This window comes from Scophthalmus maximus, chromosome 11 (assembly GCF_022379125.1).
Source record: "Scophthalmus maximus strain ysfricsl-2021 chromosome 11, ASM2237912v1, whole genome shotgun sequence".
NCBI lineage: Eukaryota > Metazoa > Chordata > Actinopteri > Pleuronectiformes > Scophthalmidae > Scophthalmus > Scophthalmus maximus.
In genome coordinates this window covers 251,666-270,138 of record NC_061525.1, presented here as the reverse complement: position 1 = coordinate 270,138, position 18,473 = coordinate 251,666, and the positions used below count along the sequence as shown (strand labels likewise).

The 18,473-nt window shown below is 41.5% G+C and overlaps 1 protein-coding gene across 12 annotated transcripts in view; it reads right to left on the bottom strand.

The window, feature by feature from the left end:
• fat3a (FAT atypical cadherin 3a) overlaps window positions 1–18,473 on the bottom strand; it is a 178,896-nt gene that overhangs the window by 101,100 nt on the left and 59,323 nt on the right. For all 12 annotated transcript variants that reach the window (XR_004789805.2, XM_047335447.1, XM_035622805.2 and 9 more), the window contains one exon: window positions 13,565–16,891. Coding sequence is in view for 11 of the 12 variants with exons in the window: in XM_047335447.1 (XP_047191403.1) it covers window positions 13,565–16,891 (3,327 nt within the window). In the remaining variant the exon portion in view is untranslated. The remainder of the gene's footprint in view (window positions 1–13,564; window positions 16,892–18,473) is intronic.

Below are 18,473 nucleotides of genomic sequence, written 5' to 3'. Positions count from 1 at the left end.
TGGTGAACGCTTGCTGTGTTGTGAACTGCCACAGTCGGACTCATGATCGGCGATGAAAACAGATGCAAATGGACTGCGATTTTTAAGCTTTCCAGTTTGGAAGAAGGAGAGAGGAACACATCGCTGAGTAAACAGAGAGGAGTCGGGTGGCATGTGAAGCAGCTACACGAACTTACGATCGAAACACATCTTACTGTTGTTGTGTGTGATGTAGTTATTGCTAAACATTGCTAATCGCGATTAGCCACAATGCTAACGAAGCTAATTTCATCACAACTAGCTGGCTGCATAGCTACATAACTTAAAGAAATTATGTCTGGTGGGGGGGTTTCTGGCAGACACGGCCGATAGATCACATCAGGGTCCATATGGAGAGGGTGATTGGATGTGTATGCTCCAGTGACACCATGCTAAATGAGACCGAGCAGTGAGCATGGTGCTCCCATGAGAAGGCGAGAAGGTGACTTTCCTCGACAAGATTGTGTCTGTGTCTGTGTGCTGTGTCTTGACTTGACCAAGTTGACTATATTGAATGTGCCCCGCTGATAAAACCACAAACCATGTGAAAGTCCCATATGTTTTTACCATAATAAATTACTTCAATTGACTACTTCAATTCTGAACCTGTTAATTTGTGTCACATAATATTGTTGTGGGGATCAATGAAGTAAATTCCCTTAATCCTCTCTATGTGGTGCTACTTTGCTTTCTTATTTAGTTTCTCACGGTAAGGGGTCTTGCACTTAATCTTTTCGCGGTTGCGTTTTTTTCTCTCTTTTGATTTGTGATTTGCTTTTCTCTGTCAGCTCTCAGCTCTAACAGCTGCTCCGTTTCTTACACTGGTCATCGCCGCCGTAGTCTTTTGTTGTTGTTTTGCTTGTTCTAAAGTATGGCGACCACTACCCAGAATGCAACGCGTCACGACGTTGATTCCCAGAATCTATAACTACACTATACAAACACTGCTTCTTGTTTGTTTCACTGATTCCCCAAAAAATCCAACAGAGTGAGGATGGAGCAGGAGTGAGGAGCGATGGACGGCGCGCCTCCACTTCCTCCCATTGTACAAAAATTGAGATTAAATATCCTGCATATGGGTGCTGCCATCTTACGCTTTTAAAATCATTTGGAGTAGTAGTAGGCGATCTGGCCAAAAGATCATATGATGATCTCTGGATAGAATCATGATCCACGATCTGAATCACAATTTTATTTAGGCTATCCAAAACAACATCAAGGGAGCCAAACAAAAAAAAATTGAGCATTATATATCTCAGAAAAACAAATTAAATTAAATGTATTTGAAACTAGAATGTGAAAGCAGGCCCTCGTGTACGTGCAGGTCAGGGTGTGGTGCAAGTTGGGATGTGACGCGGATTTCACTACCCATGTCTGTGTAAGTAATGCGTTGAGTGCACCATGTAAATGTCATGTAAATCGGATGATGTTAGTCACAAATGTCTTACTTCCTGTTGTCTATGACCATGGCTCAATATTGACATGTAGATGTGTTTAAGGCGGGATTTTTATCATTCCTGAGAAAATTTGGTAAAGATATGACTACTTGGAGTGGAGTTATGACAGTCCCACCTACAACCCTGTCCTTTCATTTCTTCCCAGGAGAGTTAACTTACCTTCTTGTGACAACAACAACAACAACTGTGTGGACAAAGGTGAACAGGACAACATCTTCAGCGACAGACAGTCCTTAAAAAAAGAGCACTGCCTGCACTCCACAGAGGATAAATACCTGGGATTCACCACAACTAAATTTCTGTTAACAACACATCACACAGTAAATCACGTAGAACACTGTAAATCACATGTACAAATACACACATCACTGTTAAAAATAAGCACTTTCTTTGTTTGTTTGTTTGTGCCTTGGTCCATAACCCTCCCTCAAGAGTCCTTTGCCTCTCCCTGCCTCTGCTCACATAAAGACCAATTATGGATAGAAAAGGGCAAAAGCCCTGAGCTATCCCTTCAGGCTCACGATCATCTAGCTAACTTAGTTTGAGCTGAAAAAGTCTCTTGGATGAGAGGTAAAATGTCTTCAAATAACTACAACCAGTGTTCATTTCGTTAACGAAAGCTGTGACGAAAAACGTTTGTCAACGACCTTTTTTTCATGACTCTGCTCACGTTCTACGCTCTCACACGCGGATAACAAACTGTTTCGATGAATCGCAACTAAGGAGACAGACCCTGAACCGGAGACTCAGCTGTTGTTGTGAACACACCGTTGTCGCGGATGACAACGTATTTACTGGTGCTGCTCCACAGCTGATCAGCTGATTCAACATCAACACTGAACATAACGTGTCCAGCACTGCGCTTTCTTGGTCCCTAAACAACACATGACAAGTGTACGGCCAAAAAGTCAGTGAAAGTTGTGCCACACAACCCCCGTCTAGCAAACAAAGCACCAGATCAGAGTCTTTTGCGACTGTTACTCCGTATGAATATGTCTCACGTAGGCACCGTGAGGTAATGAACGCCATGACTATTCCATCGCTAAAGAGACAGACTCCTTACAGAGATAGAGCTAAAATCTCTACACCGTGACCATACTTGCTTGTTGTCTTTCCCTTTTGTCTTTTAGATATTATTTGTTTTTGAGGTGCATTGTTAACTGAGTGTTGAGAAGAAGTAAAGATGCCAGGGATCCAAGTATTATGAAAGGGTTCTGTTGTTTTAAAATTTGATTTGTTCACTATATTTTATCCTATAGTGGAAGTCCTGATTTCAAAAAAATATTCAAAATGAAATGCTGGATACCAGCTAATAAGTGTTACAGTTGAATGTGCAATATTTAGATATTTCATGCAACATTTATATCTGATTTGTATTATTACATGTATTGATCACTTTTTTGATAGTTATTCTGTATGTACTTTATAAGTGCTGGATACTAGTAAATATTATTCTATTGATGCAGATTGTGCTATATTAAGCTGCTCCTGAGCCATAAGTGAATAACCTTCCTATTTAAATGTGAGATAGGTCCTATTATTTTCTTATTGGAATTATTACTTCATGTATTTAAGACAGTCATGCTTTTGTGATAATTGTTCTATTTTTGATTAATTTCCTTTTTTTATTAACAAAATAAATAAATACATTTTGGAAAGAATTCCTATCTACAATTTCTCATCATTGCATTTGAATAAAGAGCAGTGGCGGCTTGTTAATAAAGAGCGCAGGGGCGCCGCCCCCATCAAAATTCCAGAAAAATATATGTATACTTAAACACTGAAATAATTATGAAATTAAAATTGTTTACTCATACGATGTGCCTGCTGGTAGTAAGCGCCGCAGCAGCTCCGCCTATACTCATAGAATCTGGTGTTACAATACGTAACTACCGTTTCATGGGCAAGGGGCGCCGGACAAATGCATCCTTCAACTTTAGGCAAGCATGTGATCTGAGGCTGGTCTCTAATTGGTTTCTTCAAGATCCAACTCTGGCCACAGCTCTCTGCATCCCTGGCCAATCAGAATTGGATAAATGTTATTTTATCTAGTGGTAGTCTCACGACAGCATGTCAGGGGTCCTACCATAAGGAAATGGCCTTGGATGTAAACAAGCTGGAGATTGACACAATTAGCTCTAAGTCCAGCTGATGCCCAGTGAAACACAGATGTAACAGCTTGAACATGGAGACCTTTCTCATACAGTATATCAGCATAAAACACCGCAAGGTAACTGCCCTCATAGCGACACCCCACCATCCCGGCGCTGCCCTACCTACAAACGCCCTGTGTCGAGCCACTCGGCCACACGGCCTGGCACGGACTCGGTGCTGTCGTACAACCACCCTCCGTTGTCTCCAAACCGGTGCAACTCCAGACTCAACACGGTATCCAAACATTGAATTAAAGTAGGCTACTTTTTAAATTTTAATTAAAGTTCTGTAAGAGACATGCTAAATATATATTGAGTCATTGCTTCAATTATTCAATACTTCAATTTCCCTTCGTGATATAAAGCCCAGACTGTTGTTTCTAGTATGAGTTCTCTGGGAGGATATAGTTAAAAAAAACTATCTTCTTATAATTGTAAGTTTAATTTTGCAGGGGTTTGTATTGCCCATATCTTCTTAAATACATAATTGTTTTTTAAAAAAAGGTAGTGGTGGTTGTTTTGCTGAGCTTTGAAGAGCTGCTTTCTGTTTGCACCTCCCCCAAATTTTTTATTACCAACCGCCACTAATTAGTCAATATTTTGATGGTATCTCATGGGGTAATGCTCCAAAAGAAATGGGATCTTATTTGTGTAAAATGAATCTTCAGCATGGGCGTGGCAAAATGGTTGACAGCGCCACCTACAAATTTGCTAAAATTGAGCCCCTCGTTCAGGTTTCACCTACATGAATGAAATTTGGCATGCATATTTATCATGTTCAAAAACACCAAAAACTCCATTGGAGTCATATCATAATTTCAACGGGAAGTTGCCATTTTGATTTGAAACTGACATTTTTGCAAAGTTTTTGCCATTTCACACGTTATATTTTAACGAACTACTCCTACAGATTTCATATGACCTACTTCAAATTTAGTGTATGTCATCAAAGGCTTAGTGGATGGAAAGTTATCAAAATCCTGACTTTTCGCCAGATGGCGTGCAAATTTCAATCATTCACCATGAAACGGGAAGTTGCACCTAATCGAAGATACATGGTCCGATCTGACCCAAACTTCTCAGGCATGATGACAGTCCCACCCTCAACACAGCTTCATGTCAATATTGATAGCATACTTTTATGTCCTCTGCCTTGCAGGTTGACCAGATCCACGTTAAAATTGCTCAAAAAACTGATGATGTGACTTTTCGTCAGACGCCCCCATGGCATGGCAGCAAACATCAGGGTGACGCCATGGTGTCATATTATGAAACATTTGACCATGTGTTAAACAGTGTTGCCATGGCGACCTATAGTTGACCATCAAATACGAATATGTGTTTAAGGGACTTTGGATGCTTAGAATCTCATGAAACTTTGCAGACACGTTGAGAGGGGTGAATCCTCAGGTCTGAAATGGCAAAAAACCCTCTTGGAGCCATTAGCTCTGCCCACCTGTATGTCGGCCATTTGGAATTTTGTGTGCAAAATTGATGCATTTTGCTGCATCATACTTTAACAATATCCTCCTACAGAATTAATCACAGCAACTCCATATTCAGTTGCTGTCATCTAAAGACCTTTGTGATGAAAACTTATCAAAAGATTTTTATTATGTCAAACACCATGGGCGTGGCCAAGCGGCAAATTTTGATGTTGCCTAAATGATAGATAAACTGGTAAACCAAGATCCACCTCAAACTTCCTCAGAGAACACTTTGATGATGTGGTTCGGAGACATCTGTGAAGTTTCATCTAACGTTCTCCCCGTGGCGTGGCGGCAAATTTCTATGTGACGCCATGAAACATCAGACTAACATAACTCCACTCCAGTGGGTCATATCTTCACCAACTTCCTCAGGAATGAGGACAGTCCCGCCCTCAACATATCTACATGTCAATATTGAGCCACAGTTATAGCACCACCTGCTGGAGACAGGAAGTTACATGTTCTATACTTTTATGACATCTGCCTTACAGGTTCACCAGATCCACCTCAACCTTGCACAGAAAGGTTTCAACACTTTGTTGATGGGATGTTGAGAAATCTGTGACTTTTCGTCTGATACCCTCCCAGTGGCATTGCGGCGAATTGCGATGTGCCCCAATGAAAAATCAGACTGGCATAACTCCACTCCACATGGTCATATCTTCACCAAATTTCTCAGGAATGATAACAGTGTCAAAAGCATTTGTAGCAGTTGCAGCAGTTGTATTATACAACTGCATTATATAGCAGCAGTTGTAAAATGTTCTACAGTACATTTGTCAGGTTCAACTTCTCACAGAAAATAAATAATACTTAAACCAAAATTAACTTTGGTTTAAATATTATATTTTTACATCTCACAACCGTTAAGCTTGACAGAAAGTGATTTGACTCACATCTTGATATATATCGATATCGATCAATATGAAAAAAATTATCGAGATAAGATTTTTCCATATCGCCCAGGCCTAACATCAATCCTATCTGTAAACATAGATGAATAGACAAAATTAGCTGGGATCACTTGACTTTGAAGAAGTTGTTCGAGCATGACGATAAGATGACACTTCATATCATTGCATTCTGGGAGGTGGAATGACAAGGGCCCATACAGAGAAAAGCATATTAATAATAATAATAGTAATAATAATACATCATATTTATATAGCGCTTTTACAAATGCTCAAAGACGCTTAACAAACAAACAAAACAAAAGTTTAAGTTTAAAGGTTAAAAGAAAGAATGAAGAGGTGAGTTTTGAGGGAAGGGGTGGCTGCAGCAAAGGCTCTGTCGCCCCAGGTCCAGAGCTTAGTCATGATGGCTTGGAGGAGGTTGGCATCAGCGGATCTGAGGCGACAGGTAGGGCTGTGGTGGTGGAAGAGGTAAGAGAGGTAGGGAGGGGTTGTTGAGAGCTTTGAAGGTGATGAGTAGTATTTTTAAATCAATCCGGTATTTGATGTGGAGCCAGTGGAGGTCATGGGGGACAGGGGTGATGTGGTCAGAGCGGAGGGTGCAGGTTGAGCATATGGGCAGCAGAGTTCTGGACATATGGTGGTGTGGGTGCTGCAGAGATGGTAGAGCTGAGTGTCGTCAGCGTAATAGTGAAAACAAAGGACATGTTGGCGGATGATTAGACCGAGTGGGAGGATGTAAAGTATGAAAAATAGGGGACCAAGTACCGAGCCCTGGGGGAAACCATGAGTGACTATGGCAGTGGGGGATTTGCAATTGTTGACAGGAATGAATTGGTGTCTGTTGGAAAGATAAGATTTAAACCAGGTGAGAGCAGTGCTGGGGATGCCAAGTAAGGACTGGAAGCGGGAGATGAGGATGGAGTGGCTGATAGTGTCGAAGAAGGCGCTGAGGTCAAGGAGGATGAGGATGGAGAGGGAACCAGAGTCAGCAGAGAGAAGAATGTTATTGGTGACCTTTGAAAGAGCTGTTTCGTGCTGTATCTTGAGCAGAAGCCGGATTGGAAGGGTTCGTAGAGGTTATTGCGGTCAAGCTGAGATTTTAGCTGGGAGGAAACTCCTCTTTCTAAGATTTTTAAAACGAAGGGGAGGTTGGAGATGGGTCACAAAATTGTTGAGGGATTCTGGGTTAAGTCCGTTTTGTTTTAGTAGGGTATGACAGCAGCGAGTTTGAGGGCGGGGGGGACAAGGCAAATGGACAGAGAGGAGTTTTTAACCGAGGTGATGAGGGGGGCGAGTGAGTGGAGACAGGCAATGTGATGGCGGAGAGCTGGCTAGCTTGTTGGTGGTTGCCCGTTGGCAGAAGGCTGCAAGCTAACCAGCTAGTTGTCCTGGAGTGGAGTAGCAGTGGAGTAGCAAGTGGTTAGCTGGCAGCTAACTTGAAGAGTCAGCGGTCGTCGTCTACATGAACAATACGGACAACTTTTGAAAGACTATCCGTGAATATACCTGAAGATGCAGGGAGCTGGTTAGCTCGATGGTTGTTGATGGCTGGCTAGCGGCTGCTAGCAAAAAACAAACAGCTACTGGACGTGGGATTTAACAGAGGCCGAGGAAAAATGTGACAGGTAAGTGAAAGTCCATTCCAGTAGGGTTATTGAACAATCCAAGCAGGAATTGACGAAAGGATAAGCTAACAAAAAGCAGGATCAGAAAATAAAACTTGCTGAGGAGCAGAAGTAAAACAAACAGACTTAAATTAAAGCTCAGATGGAGAAGCGGCGAACACAACCACCCCAGCGTACTCTCACAACCGGGGCCATTAAGATTAGAATTTTTATGTTCAACAACTTCCTCACTTACTATCAAAAGGCAGTAAAGGCCAAGTGACTGTAGGACTTAGTCATCTAGAATACAAAATTGATAACTGCTTAACAATGACTAATAGAGAGACAGTATGCTCCTTATATGCATGCTAATGATTTACTAGTGAATAAGTGAACCTGAATAGTATGTCTCAAGTAGGTGCACAGGTGTTTTGTTGTCTTTTTTTCCTGGGGGTTTTTATGAGTTTGTTGGTCCACTGTTACGTTCATGCTCTGTTTTAGTTTTTTTGAATTAACATTTAGAAAGTGCTAACATTCACTTGATGGCCTGATAACAACTAGGCTACGGTGATAATAAACTTACTTCTATAATGCTGCCTGTCGGGTGACTCTACCTGCTAGTCAGTTTTGCGTTGACAGCATCGGTGGTGGATAAATCAAGATCTGACGGTGGGTTTCCTTTTGGATTATTTCCAGAGGAACTGTTACCATGCTGTATTCGGACGTCGATCCATTTACATTGTTTACATTACATTATCCATTACATTGGATTACGTCAGGGTTTCTCGCTGGGTTGTGTGGCCATGAGGGCCTGCACCTGCAGGAGCTGCAGCAGTGGGCAGAGATGCGCTTGTCCAAGTTTACTTTGGCTGCATGTGGGTGCAGACGGAGAACTGACCCAGGCCACCCAGCAAAGAGAATCTGGAGGATTGTTCTTCTACTGTTATCAGGTAACATCCACCCTAACCCAGGTCCAGGTCCTGAACTGGCACATCCAGAAAATCCAGCTGTGGATTACGTTTCATTCATCTTAACGTGCGCAGCTTGATTAATAAAATCAATGCTGTTCGTCTGTGGACGAAACTGACAGAATGCAACAGTATAGTTCTGTCAGAGACGTGGCTGAAACCATCGATCCTGAACAACATGATACAAATTGATGGATATAATGGCTTCAGAATTTAATGTGCAAATAAAGGAGGGGGATTTGTGATTCATGCCAAAGCGCCATTGAACTGCTTTTGCGTCGAATCATTCAGTAAACCTAAGTGCTTCGAACTGTCTGTGAAAACTCCCAAACGAGACTGATCTCATAGTAGAAGGATGCTGCCGCCCTCCGCCGGCATCACATGATGCATCGTGGGGGGGATTGAACCCAAGAGCAGTACACCACGGGGAGAGTTGGCAATGTCCTTTATTGCAGCAGACCAGCAGGTTGGCAGAGAAAACAGGCTAAAGGCAGCCTGTAGCGTATACCAGGCAGAAGAGCAGGCACCCAGGAGCAGTCCAGACGACCGGGGTGTAACACAGCTTTGAGTCTGTAAGATAAGGCAACCCACAGCATTGATGGCTGGAAACTCATGAGGAAGAGCAGGTATGGGGAGGAGACAGGCAGACAGTGCTCCAGAAACACACTGACAAAGCTCGTAATCAGGGGCAGAAGGCAGAGGTTTTTACCGTGGCAGAGACGAGGAAGGGAAGTCAGGGTGAAGCAGTGTCAAAGCCGGGAAATCAGTCCAAACGCTGGAAAGTCCGTCATCGATGCAAAGAACAATCTGGCACTGAGTCTGTGTACTGGAGAGGCTTATATACTGGGTTTGATTTTGGATGAGATGCAGCTGAGAGCAGGTGAGGGGAATGAACAAATGAGGTGGGTGTGGCTGGCTGGTAGATAGGAGCAGAGGTGGGGTGAGTGGAAATTTACTGGAGCCAGTATGGAGGTTAGCAGACTGTGACACATGAAGCTTCCACTCTGCTCTCAGACACCCTCCATAAGTTGGGAGACCTAAACTGGGACTGGTTACCATTCTCGTCAAAGGCACTTAATGACATTTGCGACGCTCTACATCTATCGCAACTGATACTTTTTTCCCACATTACTAAACCCAATACATATGGACAAGTCTACCCTGCTTGACGTCATTCTTACAAATACTCCACATAAATATTGAGCTGTTGGAATATTCTGTAAAAATGTTAGTGTTAATTGCACAGTTGCCTGTGTTGGAAACTGTAAACTTCCCAAAACTAAGCCTCAATATATTTTTAAAAGAAAATTGAAATGTTTGAACGAACATGCCTTCCTGTATGAATTTTATTATAGTGATATGAACTTTTTCTGTGAAAGGTTGGATGTTGAGTTGGCATGGAATCATTTTAAAACCACTTTCCTGTCCCTGATTGATAACCATGCAGCTTTGAGCAGATTGAGAGTTAGCGGTAAAGATAACCCATGGTTCAATGACACTATTGCAACTTCTATCAGAAAACGGGATAATGCATGGACCAAGTCGAAAAGAACTAATGATGCTAAGCACTGGGTAGATTACGGGCACTGAGAAACATGCACTAGCCTGAGAAAAATGGAAAAAAAAGTGAGCATTATCTTAATATAATATATAAAAACCTAAATGACCCTAGTACATTCTGGAAATTGGTCAAATCATCAGCACCTCCTACTCTACCTGAATTTCTAAAGATAAATCAAAGTGAAATCAAGGGTAAACAAAACATAGTGGATGCATTTAATAAACATTTCATCAATGGAGGATTAATCACCCAGTAATGTCTCCCTGTAGATGCTACAGATAGTGAAGCCACCAACGACCTCAAGTTGTTCTGTAAACGGTTTCAACTTTTCCACTATTTCCACCTCCCAAGTTCGTAAAGCCCTGTTAAACCTCGATTGCAAAAAGTCTGCTGGCCCAGACCAGATTGATCCTTACTTTTTAAAGACTTCGGCAGATTTGATTGCTAGGCCCATTGCATCTATTCTTAATCTTTGTCTATGCAGTGGGTCACAGCACCATAACTGCTGTAACTTCTGTAACATGATATTTTTACTGCTCTGGATAACAAAAAACTATGCGCTGCAGTGTTTATTGATTTATGTAAAGCATTTGATACTTGTAGATCATGGTCTTATCTTGCAAAGTCTGCAAAGTATAGGTTTCAGTGACATTGTGTTGAATTGGTTTTCCAATTATTTGTCTGGCAGAACTCAACGTGTACCCATGAATAATTGTAACTCTGCTTCACTATTGGTAAAGACAGGTGTTCCTCAAGGATCAATTTTATCTTCTCTATTTATATAGATAATATTGGTTTGGGTTTAGATCAAGCAAAGGTTCACCTATACGCGGATGATACAATTATTTATACAACTGCAACATCACGGCAAGTGGCGATAGATTCTTTACAGTCTGCTTTTAACCCATTACAGCGGTTTCGGGTCGTTAAAACTTGTATTAAAAACCCAAAAGACCAAATTTATGGTCTTTCACGTTCTCGTTCACCATCTGACTGCACAGTTTTAACACGAGATGGCACTCATTTAGAGAGGATAACCTGTTATAGGTACCTTGGCATCTGGCTTGACGACAAGTTATCTTTTAGATTCCATAAAGATAGCCTGTTAGGAAAAGTTTGGCTGAAATTAAATTTTTATTTTCCTGAAAATATTTTTTTTCCTTTTAATGCTAGAAAAACTATAAGTCCAGAGTACGTTCTTATCAGCCTTAGATTATGGTGATGTAATATACATGCATGCATCAATATCCCTTCTGAATAAACTGGATGTTGTTCATCACTCTGCTTTGCGGTTTGTCACTGGTACAACCGCAAGATCTCATCACTGTAAATTATATGAAATGGTTCAATGGACATTAGTACATCTTAAAACTTCTCTAAAATCTTCTCAACTCTTCTTAGAACATTGCCATTGCTTTTGATGCTTTTAATTGTTTTAATTGTTTTATCCCTTCTGAATAAACTGGATGTTGTTCATCATTCTGCTTTGCGGTTTGTCACTGGTACAACCGCAAGATCTCATCACTGTAAATTATATGAAATGGTTCAATGGACATAAGTACATCTTAAAACTTCTCTAAAATCTTCTCAACTCTTCTTAGAACATTGCCATTGCTTTTGATGCTTTTAATTGTTTTAAGTGTTGTATTATGTGTCAATGTTATCTGTCTTTGTTTGTATCGTGTGGAACTTTTTTTTTAATTTTCATTTGCTGAAATCTTAACCAGGACTCCCTTGAAGAAGAGATATTGTATCTCATGGGACCTTCCATGTGAAATAAAGGATAAATAAAATAATAATAATATAAAATTGTTACTTATAAAGTAAGATGTGAAGTTATAAAAAGCCCCCTTTGATATGGACTTATGGACATTTTATTACTGGAAAGAGTTGATTGTTTGCAGCTCACACCATACATACATTCTTTAATGTACTATACATGACTCACATCTTCAACCATACATGTTTTGTAACTATTACTAATAATTAACTAATACTAATATCATCAGCTCAGTACTTTTCTTGTTTAGATTTACCCTGTGTGTGTGTGTGTGTGTGTGTGTGTGTGCGTGCGTGCGTGCACCTGTTCGTTTGTGCGTGTGTTTCCTCAACATCAGTTAACTCCTGGCTGAACATTCAAGGCTCACCACAATGCTGCTTTTATTGAGAAACAAAGCTACAGGCTTCCCTGGCTGTTAGAAATTAATCACTGTATAAACTTTCTTCTTTTCTCCTTTACTCTCTTTCTCTCCCATAGCACATTAGTTCCCAGGGTAGAGTGACCATGTGATTTAGAGTGGTCTTGATGTGTTCAGCCTCTTGCTGAACGAAGTTGGTGCAAGAATGAAATAAAGAGGTTAGGTTTCCAAAGTAAGTGTGAGTGTGTGAATATAGGAAGCCAAGGCTATGCAGTTAAAACAACTATTGACATACTACAATACATTTACATTGACATACACAGTAGCAACAGGCTATGATGTCCTCTCTCTAGCATTAAGCCACCCACTGTCTCATTATTTTAGGTCAGAAACCATCACAGAAACATTACTCCTCCACTCTTGAAGAATAAACACACGTGTTTAAACCACACTGAAACACCAAATAAAGAGCCTTTTTTTCAGGCCAGAGGCCAAAACAGGTTGGCTGTGGATTCACACAAAAATATTTGTTGTGTCCAGCAAATACTTAGTATCTTTAAATTTAATTTGATGATCTTCATGCCAGTGTCCCTGCAAGTGGTTCACTTCAACTTAAGCCTGGATATCACTGCCACCTCGCGTCTACCAATGCTTTGTTGATAACACCCTGCAATTCAACAGAGCCTATAGGGGATGCTGATGGATGACTTGGCAGACACCACTTAAAGAAAAAGAAAATCAACGCTTACAAGACAGAGCTTGTGTTCCTTCAAGAGGGAATGCTCATACTGAGATCTGTCCATCACCACTAAAAAATACTGTTATGATAGCAACTAAACATTTGATGAAGCTTGGCGAGCCATAGATTTTATTGGTCCAAGATGTGTTGATAGCACAGCTGCAATGACCAGCAGTGAATTGGAATATATTACAATTTTGGTAAGGTTTGGTAAAGTTATCAATCACAAACACTGCTTTCAAGTATACGGTCCTTTCACAGTTTTCAACTCTGTACATTGAAACTACCCCTTTTCAACATGAGTGTACTATCTCCCATAGCTCACTGGGAAGCATGAAGTTTTATACATCACATAAAATGCCAGGTCTTAGTAAAAAATACAATGTGTGTCAAAATGACAAAATAACTAGTCTATTGCAATTAAACTCTTTCATCTGCAGTTTTATATATTTCAATCCCAGGAATAATGCAGTAATGATTAAAAGCATGATATACATTGGACAATTTTCAAAGAACACTCACCTGTCTCTTCATCAATGGCAAATCGTCCGAGCCCACTTCCATCACGAATAGAGTACTGGATTTCTCCATCTCTACCTGTGTCATCATCATTAGCAGTGACTTGGAGTAGTGTAGTTCCAATGCGGGCATTCTCTTTAACTAACCCTGTCAAGGCAAAGTGGGAAAAGTATGGGGCGTAGAGATTTTCGTTCACGTCTACCACTTCCACCTCCACAAATGTTACAGAGAGAAGAGAAACAGGCCTTCCCTTGTCTTTGGCCTTCACAGTGAGGTTGTAGAACTGCTGGGTCTCATAGTCAAGCTCCTTTGTTAGTCGAATAGCCCCACTGGCCCCGTCTACCTCAAACCACCCGTTGTAGTCATTGGCAAGAGAGTACCTGACCTGGCCTCCCAACCCCAAATCTGGATCCAGTGTTTCTAACCATGCAACAACTGTTCCTAGTGGAAGATCCTCCAGAGCCTTGGCTTTGTACACACTGGGGATAAATAGTGGGGGGCAGTCATTCACATCTTCTAATATGATTTTCAAAGTGGACACAGAAAACCTCTGGTTCCCTTTATCTGCCTTGTCACGAGCCTCAATCTTCAGGTTAAAAGTAGAAACAAACTCCCTGTCTAGTTGGCCAGCAACGTATACTATGCCATTAGTGGAGTTTATACTAAACTGGGTGGTGCTGGTCAAAACAGAGTATACAATCTCCCCATTGGGTCCAAGATCTTTGTCAGTGGCCTCAACCTGGATGACATCTGTGCCAATGGCAGTATTTTCAGGTATTACAATTCTGTAGCCTCCTTCTTGCAAAAATTGTGGAGCATTATCATTAGTGTCTTCTATGTAGACAGTAAGCAAACGCCACGCCGTTTTCTGTGGCAGGCCAAGATCAAAGATAGTTAGGTTGAGGAGATAGCGATCTCTCTTTTCTCTGTCCATGGGAAGGAAGACACCAACAACGCCTGTCTCCATGTCAATGCTAAAACAGCTGTCAGTGTTTCCATCTGAAATAGAGTATATAATCTGACCATTGAAACCTGTGTCACCATCGTAGGCGTTAACCTTGAAAACACTCGAGCCAATCTTTAGGTCTTCCCGCACAGCAATATCTGTAGGAAAAGCTTTGTCAAATTGGGGCGTTTGCCGATTGACTGAAAAAAGGTCAATGAAACCTTCCTCAATTTTGTGCTTGGTGCTAGCTTTGGACTTTTTGAGTAACTTTTCAGCCAACTTTTGGGCTACCCTTGTCTCTTTACAGTTGAAACCTCTGGGAGGAGATTTCCCATGAATAACTGAGATGTTGACAAACATAGGATCAGAAAAGTTCTCACCATCTGTGGCAGTTATTTTTAGACTGAAGATAATGTTCTTTGGACTGGATGAAGCAAGGGAACATCGCAATGCAAGGACCCCTGAATCTGGGTTCAGGTTGAAGTACCCCCCTTCATTACCTGAAATTATTTTATATTTAACTAGCTCTAACTCATCTATATCAATCGCTGACATTGTGGTTATCGGTTCATCCACTGGGAAATCCCTTGAGATCATGCCCTGGCATTCTACGTTCTCAAACAATGGCTGGTTATCATTTACATTTTCCAAGTGGATTGTAACATTGACTTCACTCTCTCGCCTATAAGGTGAGCCCCAGTCAGATGCCCTGACAACAAACAAAATGCTCTCTGGTGAGGATTCAAAGTCCAGCTCTTTAGTGGTGCTGATGATGCCAGAAAACTGGTTGATTTTGAAAGGTAATGGCTGAAGGCTGGAAATACTGTAAGTAATGTATCCATTTTCTCCTTTATCCTCATCCACAGCAGAAACTGTTAATACATTGGTCCCAACTGGTACACTTTCATTTACAAAAGTCTCATAAGAAGACTGAGCAAATGTTGGTGTATTATCATTGGCATCCTCAATGGCCACCCGTACTTTAACTTTGAGCTCACTATCTATTTCCAGTACCTCAAGATTAAAGACATCCTGGTCCACCTGAGTGAACCAGCTATTGGTTGAGATGACACCTGTTAGGGTGGTAATTTGAAAAAAAGCTGAATCTGCAGAAGGAGTTAGGATGTATTCTGCATCATCAGGCTCTGGTTTGATTTTAACAGCCTCTACAATTGTGCCTGGTGGTGAAATTTCATTCAGACTAACCTCATACATCTCCTTCTCAAATTTAGCTTCCTCTATCTGCTGTTTCTTAACGATAATGTGGACAAGTTTGGCAACAGAGTACTTCTGTGGGGTTCCCCTGTCTTTAGCCTGCAAAGTAAGGTTACAGCCATAAGGATATATCTCCCAATTTACTGACTCAGAGGCTTTTATGGCAAATTCACCTTGCTCAGATCTTTCTACAAAAAACTGCTCTGAGGGGTCTCCACCGACAATATCCACTGAGTCTATTTCTCCATTTATGCCTTCATCTAGGTCGTCAACAGTGACCATGGCATACACAGGGTTTTTATCAAGCCACGATGGACTGTGGGTGACCACATTCATCATTGGGGCATGCTCATTCACACGCTCTACATGAACAAAAAGCTTGGCTGTGCTGCTGACCCCATTATTTCCATAGAGCTTCATGCCACGGTCCACTGCAAGGATTTCTAAGTCATACCGGCTCTGCTCATCAACATTAAGCTTTCCACTGAGAGAAACAACTCCACTTGTTGGGTGTACTGCAAATAGTTCCATTTTCTCCTTGAAAAAATAGTAAAACTCCCCATTGGAGCCAATATCTGCATCTGTCGCGGTAACTTGTGCTATGCTGGTCCTGAGAGGTGTGCTCTCCGCGATGGTGACGGAGTAAGTGGTGGGAGAGAACAAGGGTCGTAGGTCATTCATATCCAAAACCTGGATGCTGACTTTAGTCCAGGTCTCAAGGAAAGCATCTCCCTTGACAGAGGCTTTCACTGTCAATACATAATTATCCTGAATCTCTCGGTTCAAGATGGCTGCGTTTCCACCCTTAGTCCTTATGCGCAAGAAGCAGAAATCACCCAGCACAAACTCCTCAGCCTTGAATAGCCCTTCATCATCACCTGATGTGATTCTGTAGCGGATCTCCCAGGAGCGCAGGGCCAGGTGGATGCCCATTTTAACTTTACTGTTGGCGTAGGTACGTGCTGCTGAGTTTTCATAAACTGTGGCATGGTAGACAGCCTGAGTGAAGCCAAAGTGAGGTCCATCCTGAGGGCCCCCCTGTGTGCTCTGGCTGCAGCAGAGTGGTGGCTTGAACAGCAGCAATGGCAGCAGAAGGGCCAGGCTGAGGAGAGGGGCTTGCATACCTGCCCACTGGCCCATTTTCACATCCATTCCACCATGACTCAATCCTGAAACACAAAAAAACAGACAGAGACATGGAGAAAAAAGGTTAGCCACAGTGGGAGGAATTTAGAGCAACAAAAGGCATGCACATATTCAAGACTTGACCTTTCAACTCCCAGGCCTGACAGGCAACTAATTATAAATTGGACTACAGAGATTGACTGGAAGTAGGGAGGGGAGGAGGTGTCACAGTTACTGGGCAACCAAAATGAAGGCTGACATCATCCTTGTGTGGACTCTGACAGTCAATTGCAAGTTTCTGAAAAACCAGAGGTGGTTTGAGAAGGAACAAAATAATTGTATGGCTAGGAAGTTTAGCAACACCAAAACAAACACTAAAGAAAATAACTGCAGAGAATAAAATGATGGGCTGCTTTGCCATGACCCTATTGTAACCCTTTTCCTGAAATACATGACAACTGCAGCCCTGCGTCTCCAACGTTCGGGAATTTTCATGCTGAAACTGTCTCAGATTAGTCTCAGTCAGCTTTACTGGGTCAGTACATCTTTCCTTTGGAACACTAGTGCCAACAGGGAGGCACACTTATGCAGAATGCAGGACACTAACTACATTTACCCTTGGGACCCAGGCTGTTTCTATTCAATTGTCATTCTTTACTTACTGACTTAAAGCACAGTCAAATCACAACATGTCTAACCTCAGCGTATTGGCACTGGTCATCATTTGGCATGTAAGTGATATTTTACATGGTTTAGGATCCAACAGAGTCTGCGTTATCTGTCTCTTCATTGACACTGTAAATCAACACTGCTAAAATCTATATTTGAATCTTCAGCTAAGTGTGTCAGTGTCCAAGAGATATAAGAACCATGTTGATGAGACATTCTGACATTTCTATCACTGCCAAACAATTTACTCATGGCGGATAAAAAAAAATGTTTTAAGCTCTTTTTGATTCTCTTTTATTATTTCTATTCAGGCAAATATGATTTGAGTTTCCTATCATGATTTAGGTCAGCGGTTACCAGGGAGTAAATGGAACTACAATGGATGTAATACAGCTCATTTAGGGTTACATGACAGTATGCAGTACTTTACCTAATAGTACGTTAACCTGTCTTCTCTGTATACATAGGTTATAAACAGAATAATGCATTCAGGTATTGCATGATGGTTAACAAAACAAACCATGACTTTATATGTTCAACGCTTTGTTACACCAACAGCTACTCTGTACTCACTTTCAAAAATCTCATCAGCAAGGCAGTGGACTCCAGGCTCCTTAAATCCCAACCAACAAGTCTGTCGAAGTCATTTATTTCCTAATTGTGTTTATGATTATGTTTATAGTGAAATAAATGGCATCTGTGTGGACAATGTTCATTAGTATGAAGCAGCCTGAGGCACCACTGCCTTTTCTGCTGTAGAGATCGAATTTAGCCTGCTGTTATTCTCAGTTGTTACAAATCCCACAATACCCCAGAGGCAGCCGGAGCTGGAAGGACTATAAACAGACATCTGGGCAGAGTTCTCTCTCTCTCTCTGTTTAACATCGTGCGCGTGCGCACACACACACACACACACAAACACACACACACTTGTGGCCATCTGAGTTCATTCCTGCC